Here is a 13,863-nt window from a genome sequence, read left to right as displayed (position 1 = left end):
GAAGCGTATTTAAAGACCTCTTGCAGTTCAGCACTACCTGTAGCAGGCAGGATGACTGGCTGGGGGCAAAGCTCTGTAGGAAGGTGTTCAGTGAGCCCAAGGTCAGGAAAGCAGAAGGTGCTGTAGGTCAGGCTCTGGTGCTTCAAGAGAGGAGGCCTCAGCACTGCACTTGCAGAGGAGAGAAGGTGCACTGCAGAGTCTGTGCAGAGGCTGCTTGCTTGTTTACTCCACTCCTATACTGCCACTAGTTCATTGCCTGCTCAAACTCTCCATTCCCCATTTTATTTTGCATGCTTCAAAATCAGCAAAACCAATGGAAATTGAGTGTGTGGATAAAATCCACACCTCAGATGCATCATTTAAGGGGCATTCAGAAACATGCTTGCATTTTGGCAGTGCTTATAAATAAATTTCAACTGCCAGCCTTACCTCACACCTAAACATGAGTGAAGATAAACAGGAGCTTGTGCATAATCCACCATGATGCTTAGTAGGCAAACATAAGAAAGACAGCAAAGCACAGCTTGGAGGAGGGAGAGGGTTATCTGAGAACTACACCACTAGGTCTATCTTCAATCATCACCTTCAATAACCACCAGCTTTAGGCTAAAACCTCCTCTTCATGCTCATGTGAAGACACTTTTCACAGGTGAGACTGCTATAGGCACCAACTCACTAAGCCAACAATCTAGACAGAGTCTGAGCAAATCTAAAAGGCCAGTACCCATCACAGCAGCCAAGAAACTTGTTTCCATCACTGATTGAGGCAGCTTCTGTGAATAGGATTTGGGTTAGCAGCAAGCAAAGTGAATGGAAAAGCTTCAGGTGCCTTCAAGGGTCACAATAAAAAAATAAAATGCCTATGACAGCATGAAGATGTTTGGTAAATCTTCAACCTAAAAAATCTGCTCCAAGTCCCCCCCATTCCACATCACAAACCTGCAGTGTGCCAGAGCCAAAGCCAACATCCTCACAAGCACAGAATCACACAGAGGCACAGAATCACAGAATACCAGGTTGGAAGGGACCCCAAGGATCACCTTGGTCCAACCTTTCTAGGTAAATAGTCTAGTTGAGATGAGTCGGCCCAGTACCCTGTCAATCCGAGTCTTAAAAATGTCCTATGTAGAGGAACCAAATCCTTCCCTTGGGAGATGATTCCAGTGTCTCACTGTTCTCACAGGGAAATGTTTTCTTACAGAGTCCAATTGGAATCTCCCCAAGAGATTCTCCCTAGTAGCAAAGAGAATTCTAGAGCACAAGTCTTCTGAGGAGCACCTGAGGGAACTGGGATTGTTCAGAAAGGAGAAAAGGAGGCTGGAGCCAGATGGGAGTCGATCTCCCAAGTAACAAATGATAGGACAAGAGGAAATGGCCTCAAGTTGCACCAGTGGAGATTTAGGTTGGACATCCCTGAACAGGTTTAAAAGTCATGTAAATGTGGTGCTCAGGGATGTGGTTTAGTGGTGACCTGGCAGTGCCAGGTTCATGGTTGGACTTGATGAACTTAAAGGTCTCTTCCAATCAAAACAATTCCATGACTCTATGATAATACACCATTTTGGAATGGCCTATTCCCCACTGCAGCAGCATGGCAGGAAAAGCCACGTGCAGAATGACACCTATCACCAGTACTACAAAGAGAGACACTTATAAAAATTGTTTCAATTTGAGTGTCATGCCCATAATTAGCTACAACCCCACACTGTGTTCTAAGGTACTGTGAAAGAAATGATGGGGAGGCATTTTTAGCCAGCTCCTCAACTTTTAAGCAAATAATTGCTTAACCCTCTTAAATAATAATTATTTCATTTGATGAATCATTTTGACTCATTTGAGGTTTCAAGTAATCTTTAATAGTGCCATGCAGTAAAGTAATTGGGGAATTCAGAACTAATTCGTCACTCATGTATGTTCTTCCTTGAATTAGATAAAATTATTATTTCTTTTTTAGCATTCAAATGACACTCAACATGTTCATCATTCCACTAAGAGCATAGAAAAATCTCTTCATATTAATGGATTGTAATCAAATCTTGCTCCCCCCTATAGCCTTTCACACACAAAAAAACATACAAACATACTTTCTCCTTCTCTAAATGAGTAAAGCTTTGACCCTATAGTCCAGAAAGCACAACACTTGAGTAATCTTTCACATAACACTTGAGTAACCTTTCACTCTGAACTCAGAGTTTCTTCCTCCAAGTGAAGATCAAGCTTTTGAGGTCAGTCCAGACACGCCAAACACAGGAATTGAGACTGAGATGAAAAATGACCAAGAGAATGAAAAATATGCTTCTCTCCCCAGGGAGTTTCATAAAATTATTGTTATGATCAGAAATAATTTACTGATGGGAAATGAGATGCCAGCCACAAGGAAACTCAACATTAGTCCCAGTATTTGCTCACAAATCTCAAAGCACTTGATCAGCAATAGCTTGCACAACCTAGAGCAACATGGTGCAGGAAAATCTTGCGTCTATGTTCCAGTTGAGGATGTGAGTTTGAGAGACCCCAACTGCAGTTTGAAGTACTCTCCCATTTGCTCTGTCCTTCATCTTCTTCTCCATTAAAAGACAATCCCTCTCCCTGTCTGAAGGGACAGAGGAGTGAGGAGTGGATTTTTGGAGCCTGAGAGAACATCATCTATAGGCACATGGAGAAATAAGATTCAGCCAAAGGGGATCAACAAAGCAAAAGGGAACACAAGAGCAAAGCCAAACAAGACCTGTCATTTGGGGATGCTAATCAAGATCTGATGAAGTTTCCTTCCAACAGCTAATATTTTATTCTATCATGGGAGTTAGGATATGGCTGAACCAGCTAGAGCCAATACTTCTTTCAAAGGGTGAAGAAAGAAAGGCTGATGTATTTTCAAGCAATGATGAGGTCAAAAGATCTTTCAGAGCCTGACCTGGTAACCATGAGAAATGGAAAGTGAAGATCCCATTAAGACATGGGATCAGCCTGGTCAGCCCTCTCATAAGAGCAGAGGGCTGGAAGGGAAAAATAAAGCTATTCTAAAAGAGAGGGAAAGGTCTCAAGATTGATGAGGTGGGCAGTAGCTCATATTTACATATCTGGGGCCTCCTTGACAGCAGAAAAAATAAGTTAACCCAAAAAATAGAAATCTAATCTACATTCACTTCCCAACTTGTCAAAAGGCCTGAGTGCAAAGCAGCCACGCTTGGCTGCTCAGAGGTGTTCCACAGAGGGACCCTGACCAATAAATCTGTTTGATTTCCTGTTATGAGAAGCAGACAAAGAGATATGGCCAAGGATGGGCAGAGCTGTCTGCATAAGGGAAGAGCCTGTGCTTTCACCCCAAACTCAAACCCACCCTCTCTGAGGTTAGGAAAAGTTCACTTCACTTTGGGGCTTTTTTGGCGTTATTTCTCATTTTTCGCGTGTTCCCGTGGGAGCTGGAAGGAGATGGGACACAGAATTTCTTTCCTGCTGGCAACAGGCAGCCCTGAAAGTGTCACACAAAAGTTTGCTCTTGAGAGATTTCCAGTCCAAGGGTGTGATCTTGCAACCCCTCCAGATGTGAATAATGCAGTGACATTTTTAATGGGTTTGCTGGTGGTGAGACTGTCCTGGCATTGCTCTACAAGTGCTTTCTCCCCACCACTTCTTTTCTTTCTCCTAGCCTTCATCCACTGCATGTTATATGTATATGAAAAAAAAAAAGAAAGCAAAGTTTTCAGAACAAAAGGTCATAAGGAAAAAATTCTTTGGTGTGAGGGTGCTGGAACCCTGGAAATGCCAGAGAGGCTGTGGAGTCTCCCTCTCTGCAGAGATTCTAAACCCACCTGGACATTGTGACCCTGGGCAACCTGCTCTGGGTGTCCGTGCTTTAGCAGAGGGGTTGGACTGGATGATCTCCAGAGGTCCCTTCCAACCCCCATCATGCTGGGATTCTGTGTGGAAAAAACTTGTTTTCCAAAGCCCTGGTGAGAACCTGTCTAACAGTTACAATGTTCAGCAGCTGCTGAAAGGGTTCCTCTCAGAAGGTGACATCAGAAATGCTGTTTTGTCCACAGTACATAGACTAACAGCCTGATCCTGCAGCATCTGACCAATAGACTTTTCACAGCATGAATTTTCCAAGTATAGCAGGTCCAGGGTGCCATTTGGAAGCAATTCAGATGGATGTGGCAGCATTTCAATGTATTTTCTGAAACACCACACCCTTCCAACCCAAACCATTCTATGATTTCATGACTTGCATTGATTTTTCTGTTGTGTTGTGTTTTTTTCTTTTTCTTTAGAGAGACCCAAAATCTATGAAAAGGAAACTGATTTTGACAAGATCGAGCGGGTGGAATTAAGAAGCAAACACAAGATCCAGTGCACCGTGAGTGGGAATCCTGACCCCAAGGTTGAGTGGAAGTGGCAGCCCTGCAGCCTCACAGACACGCTGTAAGTGGATCTTCCTATGGACGAATATGTTGCAAAAGAGTTTGGTAGTTTCAAGTCAGTTTTACTTTCCAGTACATCCTATTTATTTGAGTTAGAAATCAGAAGCAATGATTCCTCACCTAAAGATCTCAAGGGTTATGAACCCAGCAGGCATCTGGTGGCTTATGGTTTTTTGGAGTTACAAGCACCTTCTGTATTATCAGAATTGTGTCAAGTTTAAAGTGACTAAAGATCAGGGTTGAATTCTCTTTAACTTGACCAGCAATGTCCCTCTGACTTACTTGGTCTTTTCTTAAACTTCTTGGATGCAGACTATGTGGCTGGCAAAGAAAAATCAGTCGGGTGTGGAGGTACCACACCTTTTTCTCCTCTAAGAGCTATTGTCAGACAAACCTGCTAAAGGCTTGGCTTCACTGATTTGCCATATGGAATCGATGCCACTTTCTAAGAACTGTCTTCTCTAGTGCATGCTGAGCATGGGCTCCTGTGGCAGAATCTGTGTTGCAGAAGCTGAAAAAGGTAGCCAAGTCTTCACAGCTTCCTGAAGGCCCTTCTTTGCTCAAGTCTGGAGGCAGCCTGAGGTGTGAAGATGCAGAAGGAAGTCACTGGGTCAAAACTGTTAGAGAGAAATGAGGAAAGTTAAAACTCAAGATGCTTTTTGAGATTCACCTTATTCAGGCAGACATTTTCTTTGCTCCTGCTGTTGCATGAGCAGAATAATCTACAGACAGAGGTCTTGGCTCAACGCTTCCCCTGGTAGCCCCAGGGCACAGACAGGAGCCATATGCAACAATTCACAATTCAGCTCTTGTCTGCAACAAGAGGGCTAAAGTCAGGTTTTCCATCCATAACAAAATGAAAGCAGGCCTAGGAAGCAAGAGAGAAAATTGCTGGATGGTTCCTTATTATCTCACTATTTTGTGCTGTTAATTGCAAGCCATAGGACAGAGGAAAATCAGAAAGTTCTCTGCTGCAGCAGTTGCAGTGCTGCTGGATGATCTAGTGTTAGGTTGGGTAAAAAAAGTGACTTTGTGTCCCTCCAAAGTTAACAGCAGCCTGTTACCTCATCAAGGCAGTTACACTGCTCCTGTAGGAATAAATCAGCAGAGAGCTGCAGGCATAGGTAGCCTTTTGGCATTGCAAGTCATCAGAAGATGTACAAGGTGCTGCTTTGGAGGTGTTCAACAAGACCAAAATGGAAACACTATAAGGAAAACGGTTCTGTGTTCCATAGGAAAGCCACAGAGATGCTTTAATAGGACAAGGGACAATGATTAGAAACTAGTGCAGGATCGATTTAGATTGGACATTAGGAAGTTCTTTATTATGAGGGTAAGACACTGGAACAGGTTGCCCAGGGAGGTGGTGAAGGTTCTATCCCTGGAGACATTCAAAGTCAGGCTTGATGGGGCTCCAAGCAACCTGATCTAGTTGGGAATGTCCCTGATGACTACAGGTTGAGTTGGACTAGATGACCTTTAAAGCTCCCTTCCAACCCAGTGCATTCTGTGATTCTATGAGTCTATGACTCCATGACCTGACATCTTTTCCAGACCTTTCTGTCTAGGGAGAAAGAATTGGTGATGAACGCCAAATTAAGCCAGATTCAAACCAGTGACCTGGTGGCAAAAGACCTCGTATAACCCTTGTTCCAGCTCTCTGACTCTCCGATCTTATCAATTTAAATACAATTGCAGAGTGGCGTCTACCTCCTCAGGCCTCCGGGCCAGCCTTATCTTAGTCCAGCAGAAGCTGTAGGAGGATTCCTGTGGGAAATGACACAGCCCCCATTTCCTTCTGTTGTCTCACTTCCTCTCTCTCTCTCTTTCTCTCCCCTCTCCTTACTAGAGCACTTTGAATCCCTAAACACCATTATTGTTCCTTAGAGCTGTGATGTGATTTGCTTCCTTTGAGGTTTTTCCCTTCATCCTCAAGACAGAATTGTGCCTTGCAGGAAATCACTCAAGACATCTTCTAATGAGGCTCTTTGAGAGCTGGAAAGCCTTCCTTGACCCAGGGTGTTCCCAGGATTTGGCAAAGGTGTGGCTGATTTATGAGTTAGTTTTCTGCAGCACCAGCCCTTGGTCAGCACCTATAGAAGTCCATATTCATTTTACCTCCTATAATCCTATAGCTGGGCTTGGAGGGATCAGAGGTTGCTGGAACCAGCCATGGGAAGCTCAGTGCCTCTGCTGAGGAGTAGGAGAGGCACTAAAGACATTTTCCTGTTGTGTGTTGTGATGGATTGTGCAAGGTGCAGTTGCAGTTAGTTGTGGAAATAAACTGGCTTCACTAACTTGTCATCATGGAGTCACAGTTTGTATCACCCAGCCTTGCTTGACTGGAGCTGAATGGGCTACAAAGATGTGGAGGGCCCTGGAGCATCTCTGTGAGAAGGAAAGGCTGAGACTTGGGGCTGTTGAGTCTGGAGAAGAACAGCCTGAGAGAGGATCTGATCAATGCTCAGTAAGAGCTAAAGGGTGGAGGCAAGAGGATGGGGCCAGACTATTCTCAATGGTGCTCAGCAACAGAACAAAGGGCAACAGGCACAAACTGGAACCCAGGAGGTTCCATTTGAAGAGCAGGAGAAAATTCTTTGGTATGAGGGTGCTGGAGCCCTGGAGCAGGCTGCCCAGATGAACATTGTGATCCTGGGCAATCTGCTGTGAGTTACCCTACTTTAGCAGAGGGGAATTGGACTGGATGATCACCAGAGGTCCCTTCCAACTCTCCCCATGCTAGGATTTTGGGATTTAATTAGTTGTCTATTTTTTTCTGTTTTCAAGCTTCACAAAATCTCAGAGATTTCCTTGCTTTCTTTCTAACCTTTCCTTCCTGGTTAGATATTGATCTTTGCCTACCTCTGTCAAGGTGCTTTGTAAAGAAGTTTATGATGCTGTGAGGATGAAACAGGGCAGTTTCACAGGTAATAATCTCCAGCAGCAACAGCTTTTAGTTTTTAAGACCTATGCCTGTTGTCTCAGAATGACACTCCTCTTGTTAATGATGCCTCTCTGGATTATCTGCAGTGAGTTCTTGACCACCGCCTTTGCTTTTCTACCTCTAGATGCAAACCCGATGGGCAAAAAATTGTGGTTCAGGAGAACATGTTCATAGGAAACAGGATCAGAAGCATCGAAAACATAACTGTGAAGCATGGAGATAAAAGAAAGGTATGTGTCTGGTGAAAAGCTGGGCAATGATGTCATGGAATAGCAGTGGGCTCACATGGAGCTCTCACCCTGCAGTTCCCAAGCTGCCACGGGTTGTTAGCATGCTTTGAATTCCACAGCCCTGGGATCACTTTCAGATCTCTGCTGTTTATAAGTGCTGGGATTCTGGCAGTGATGTCACATACCCTGGTTAAATCTCTCCAAAGACTTTTGGGTCAAAAACCTCTCTGTCTCCCTCAGTCCTGAGAAAGTGTAAGATTGGTTCAGTGCAAGAGGGGTCCCATGAAAAGCACACAACTGATAAGGACTCTGATGAGCTCATTAAAATCCTTGGCACTTAGAGAGCACTTTGCACTACCCAAGCTTCCTTACTCTCCCATGAGCAGAAGCTAGACAGCCACATAATTTCAGAGGACTATGGAGGCCAGAGCCTGCTAGTCTGATCTTCAGAATGTGTAAGTGCCTGCTGTGCCTGCTTGTTCCAGCTGGAATTGTCAATATTTCTTTACCCATTTGTGTTGCCAATCATGTTACCACACCAATGAAGGTGGGAAGACTTCCTTCCTCCCACACTTCCCCACCTGCTTCCCCTTCCAAATAGAACCAAGAGTATGAACTGTGAAGATGCCAGCCATGAATTCTGTTAAATATTGGTCTCAGTGAGTGATATAGTTCACACACATCCATGCTAATCCTTGAGAAATTCCTGCAGCACTTCTCTAGATTCAGACTTCTGCCTCTGCCCTGGAGAAGGTGCTGTGGTCTGGCTCAGAGAGCTGGTGTATCCCTGTTGGACTTCTAGAGGTTTGTGGCTTTAGGAGTGGTTTTCCAGATACAGGTTTTGAGGTGGGTGCTCTGGAGAGCTCAGTGCCTAATCCTGCAAGGTGCTGAATACTGCTGTTTGTATCCTGGTTTACCTTTAAGTGTATGATAATTCTTGGGCTACTCCCATGCTTAAAGTTAAGCACAAAACTAAAGTGCTCTTCTGGATTGGGTCCAGACTAAATCAGCATCTGGCAGGATCAGTGCCTTAGCCATCTGCTCTTTCTCATGGAGATTTTCCAACTCTAAACATAATCTAAACCAGAGCTCTGAAAACATGGAGGTTGGATTGGGAATGAGAAAATCAAGTGTTTGCATTTCATTCCTGAGTCTTCCCCTTGCTGGAGTATATTTATAAATCAGATTTATCTGGATGGCATAGTGCCCTTAAGCTCTGGTTTTAAACTGTTCTCCAAGAATTTTAGTTCTTGGGTAAAGGCAGCTATCTACAAAGTGCTAATTACTTGTGGAAAATGGAGGTTGGTGATATATACCTACAAGTTTCTTCCTTTTCTAAGACTATCTGGCTGCTACATGGACTGAAGAAAGATTTGCAGCCCTCATGGCTACTGCTTCTCTCCATATATATAGTCTAAACACATGATCTGGTATCCAAGAGCTTAGTCTAGATATGATGATCAGTTTTAAATTTCTGTTAGTCCCTATGTAAAAGTGAAGGGTTTCACAATGTCTGTGACTCAAAAAATCCTGGTTTACTGAATTGTCCCTGGGACAGTGAGAGACCTCAACAACATTTTAACTTTTTTTTTTTCCATAAGTAAACCACTCCCGATTCTTCTTTTACCAACTTTGCTGAGGCAAATATGCAACTGGGTGAAACTTTAGTCTGCTAATGAACTTAAGAGTTGTCTGCAGGCTCTAAATGAGGTGTTTTAGGAATGCCACAGAGCTCCTGGATCATAGAATTGTAAAATGGTTTGGGCTGAAAATGACCTTAAAGATCATCTAGTTTCAACCTCCTGTCATGGGCAAGGATGCCTTCCACTACACCAGGTTGCTCAACACCATGTCCAATCCGGCCTTGAACACCTGCAGGTAGAGGGGCATCCACAACCTCCCTGGGCAACCTGTTCCAGTGTCTCACCAACCTCACTGTTAAGAATTTCCTCCTAATCCCCAGTCTTAATATTCCCTCTTCCAGCTCAAAGCCATTGCTCCTCATCCTGTCACTACAAACCATTGTAAAAAGTCCCTCCCCAGCTTTCTTGTAGTCCCCCTTCAGGTACTGGATTTGGTGGAGCATTCCAGACACCTCCTCAGTCTGTCTTGTTGGTGTATGATTAGAGATTTCCCAGCATTCTCCTATCACCAGATTTCCCTAGGAAAAAAATAAAAAGGGCAACAATCTCCAGGTACAACAATCAGAAATAGTGCCCAACTCCCAACGAGGACACTATAGCACCTACCCATGGGTCAGCCCTGACATCACCACATGCCTGAGTTTCCTGCCTGTAAACCATGGTAGACACCAGAGTGCTAGGAGAGGGGAGGTGCCACTGCTTCATGCAAATGAGGACCGTGGTGGTGAATCTCCATCCCTCCAGGTGTTTAAAAGATGCAGAGATGCAGTGCTGAGGGGCACAGTTTAGCACCAGTCAAGTTAGAGAATGGTTGGACTCAATGATCTTAAAAATATTTTCCAACCAAAAAGATTCTATGATTTTATGAGGGAACCTCATTAAAATTACCCAGAACAGTCCTCAAAAGGACTCCTCTTGCTCCCTAAGAGTTTTGCTGCTGCTCACACCTTGAGCTCTGCAAACAGCTCCTGCAGCTATCTCTGCTCTTTCCATGGACTTCAGGGCATCCTGAAGCATTAATTTTTTAGACATGTTCAACAGCTCAGCCTACAGGCCTCTAACTTAAGCTTTTACATATTTCATTATTAAATTTCCATTAAACTATTTCCTCACAAGTTACAGAATTTCACAATTTCTAGTGTATTCATTATTTTCATCTCCTGCTGATCCACTGGTTGAAAACGCATCCTGAGGTGTTCCCTAATAATTTTCATGTCCTGATTAAGATTTATTCAAATTCATAAAACTGGATTTTCTGAATCTCAGGTTTCAGTATTTTGTCTCCCTGCTTACTTTAGCAGACAGCTCCTCTCCCTCCCCCTTTCTGAAGTCCAAGGCTATCTGTGTTAAGTGGAGTCTTCAGATAATAGAATATAATTCAACAAAGACACTGATGGAAACTCAAAACCTTCAGACTTTTCCTTATGTTTTATCAGTCCTTACTCCCACCAGAAATGGAAAAGACAGGAAACAGCCCAATCCATTCCCACCATCTCCTAACAAGTAATTCATCTCCATTGACCAGCCAGATGAAACAATAAAGACGTTGGAGGCTGACTGAGCATGGCTTTTATTGGCTGGGATTAGCTGAGATTGGTTATTTTCCCTGTGTGATGTGAGCCTGTCCAATGATAGCTGGAACTTCATAGCAGAAGGTGGAATTTCCCTGGGCTAAGTTTTCTCATCGTTCCTAGAGTTCACCCTGGAAGAACTGCATCAATATATCCTGGTTCAGCAATGTATGGGAAGAGACTTCTTAGAGCTGCTAAGAATGTGGGAACAAACCTGCACAAAGCACCAGATCCAGAATCCTGCTCAAATGCCAGCTTGCAGGACAGCAACAAGGATTTTCCCAGCAGGCTGCTGATGCTTGATGTGATTTTTGATCACATCAAGATGTTTAGACTTCTGTTTGCTGTCTTGATAAGGAAAAGTGGCATATAAAAGTGAAGTCACCTGTCATTTTCATCCCAATGATTATTCCATTATTTCACAGATAGAGAAGTGAACTTCACCCAACTCTTGTCTTCTAAAGGCTGTCTCACATGGAAAGCATGTGGTTATTGTTAATATTAGGATGGGAGGGGTAATTGCTCAGGACTAACCAGCACCTACCCACCTGCCCTAGGGCCAGAGAGTAATGAGTCTATCCACACCAGAAATACTTATCAGTTCCTCCACCTCAGATCTCTATTTTTAACTCTTTCATGACCCTTCCTGATCACAGGATACCACCATCAGCTCAGCTGTACTCCATGAGGAAGGCAACAGTCTTATAAAATCATAGAAATGTGAAGGTTAGAAGAGACCTTTGAGATCACAAAATCACAGAATGCATTGGGTTGGAAGGGACCCTCGAAGGTCATCTTGCCCAACCCACCTGCAGTCAGCAAGGACATCTCCAACTAGATCAAGTTGCCCAGGGCCACAGCAAGTTTGACTTTGAATGTCTTCATTGATGGGATCATAAAGTCCAACCACTCACATTTTACAGGGAGAAAAACACTCCCTGCCAGAGATGAAAGCAAACCCTGCAAGTTCTCAGTTGACTCACAGACTTCTCCTCTCAGTTGTCTTCAGTCCATCCTTTAGCATGCTTTGAATGAATGAATGGATCATGGATCAGAATTGTCAGGCTATACAAATAAGTGTTATTCTGTGCCATTCAAATAGATGGATTAGGAGCTAGCTGAACCTTTTCTTTGTGAGGTCTCTGATGAAGTTGTTCTAATTTCATCTACCTCTAGCCACCTCCAGCCCAGCTCTGCCAGAGTTAGACAGCTGAGAAGTTTTCCACCCACGTTTGCTACTCCTCATCCTCGCCCACATACAGCTAATGATGTGAAAGAGAGAAGAACTGTTAACTAAAGCTGTTGGGAGGCAGGGATTAGACAAAGGAAAGAGAAGGCAAGGAGTAATAAAATATATTAAGTCCTGCTGGTTCCAGCTTAAAAAAAAAAAAAAAGGGTCTTGGGCTCTGTCCTTACTACAGGATGTCTCGAAACACTCATGGTAGATGGCTGTGGAATGTTATTTGGCTGTGTCTACAATAGCTTGTTTTTATCAGTTTTACAGTGCAAGACATATGGACTTTATTGAACTATTCCATTACGAGTTCTCCCAGCAACAACGTCTATTTACTTGTCAGAGCTGTTCTTCAGAGAGCAGTCATTTTATTCCTTCTCCTACTGAGATTTAAACTTGGTTTATTCTTTTATAGTAATTATTTATTAGCTAATAATCCCTTCTTTGGGCTCGCAGTATTGGGTGGCCTTTCAGTTAAGTAATAGGAAATAGAGCCCTTTGCTTCCAAATTCAACACAGGCAATCCAAAGTGATCTGAAGGTTGTTTGGTGTTTGGTATGCAATGAACTCGCAGGATCCCAGCCCAGCTCCCACTAGGAAGATGTCTAGACATTACATGCCAATAATTTGTTATTAACTACCATTGGTTCCAGCACAGCCTGCACAGAAGCTAAGGACTGAACAGCCACTTGTGGCTGGAGTACATTGGCAAGGGTTAATGTGTCATTTAGTCTGAACTGCTCTTGACTGGGACATCAAGTGGAAGGTAAATTAAAAAGTGCTGTAAATAGTTCATGAATAGCAATATTCACTGAAGAGTTTCAATGTTTCAAAGGAATTCCAGATTTCACATCAGCATCATTCTTTAGGCTTAGCAGAATGTGCTGTGCTCTGTCTGGGAGCATAATTTTCTGGGCAGAAGGCATGAGAAACAGCTTTGATAGGAGACCTGCTTTGAGTAAGAGGTTGGACACAAGACCACCAGCAGCTAGGGTCCTTCTGTGATTTCATAAGTCTAGATGCAGCAAATGCCAACATGTCTCAATTTTTTCTATCCTGGCTCTGATTCCAGGAATGGAAAATAGTTTGCCAGGTGCATGGACTAAGCACACAAAGCAGATTATCCCCACGGAATTTTTTTCCACTCTGTACTAAAGGTCCCCAAATGCTGTGACTGTGCCACTCCACTGAGAGGAGAGAAAGAAATCTGCTAACTGTTTGCACTTTTAATAATGGGAAAAGATTCCTTTGGTTGCTCGAGTTCAAACCTTTTTCTCATTCAGCTTCTTTGCACAGACTTTCCTAGAAATGGGGATGGCATTCAGAAAAACAAAGTCTTTATCCCTACCTGCCACTATGACCAAGTAGAGACAAATTCCACATTTTCAAGTTGGTTCATCTTGGGTTGCCCACAATAATAGGTGATGAACAACTTCCAGAACATCAGTGGTGTGAATACAATGGGGTTAAACATCTAGGGTTTACTTTTCAATGGGATCTCCTTTATCAATTCCAATGGGATCTTGGTCTACAAGTACATCAAAAAGCAGATATCAGTGCTGGCTTCCTAAATGTTTCTTGCAGTGTCTCATTGGTAAAAGACAAGACTATGTGGTCTTACAGAGGGAATGAGGATTTGGACACCCTCTGGTATAGCATGTTAATGTTCCAAAGCATCACTCTCTTGTGGACCGAACCAGGATTAGTTTGTCAAGTAAGAACTTCAGTTAAGTTGCTGGAAAGATAATTAGACTTCCAATCTCGGGGATTTTCCTGACAGCACACAGATAGAGTGAAATGCTGATGTATAATGATGTCAA

The 13,863-nt window shown here is 43.4% G+C and overlaps 1 protein-coding gene across 1 annotated transcript in view; it reads left to right on the top strand.

The window, feature by feature from the left end:
* Window positions 1–13,863, top strand: part of LOC128972644 (vascular endothelial growth factor receptor kdr-like) — a 149,848-nt gene that overhangs the window by 85,072 nt on the left and 50,913 nt on the right. The window contains exons 10-11 of the mRNA XM_054388721.1: window positions 4,272–4,422; window positions 7,490–7,595. Coding sequence (XP_054244696.1) covers window positions 4,272–4,422; window positions 7,490–7,595 — 257 coding nt within the window. The remainder of the gene's footprint in view (window positions 1–4,271; window positions 4,423–7,489; window positions 7,596–13,863) is intronic.

This window comes from Indicator indicator, chromosome 17, assembly GCF_027791375.1.
Source record: "Indicator indicator isolate 239-I01 chromosome 17, UM_Iind_1.1, whole genome shotgun sequence".
In the NCBI taxonomy this organism is placed as follows: Eukaryota; Metazoa; Chordata; class Aves; order Piciformes; family Indicatoridae; genus Indicator; species Indicator indicator.
The sequence above is the reverse complement of the archived record's forward strand: the minus strand, read 5'-3'. Positions and strand labels throughout refer to the sequence as shown.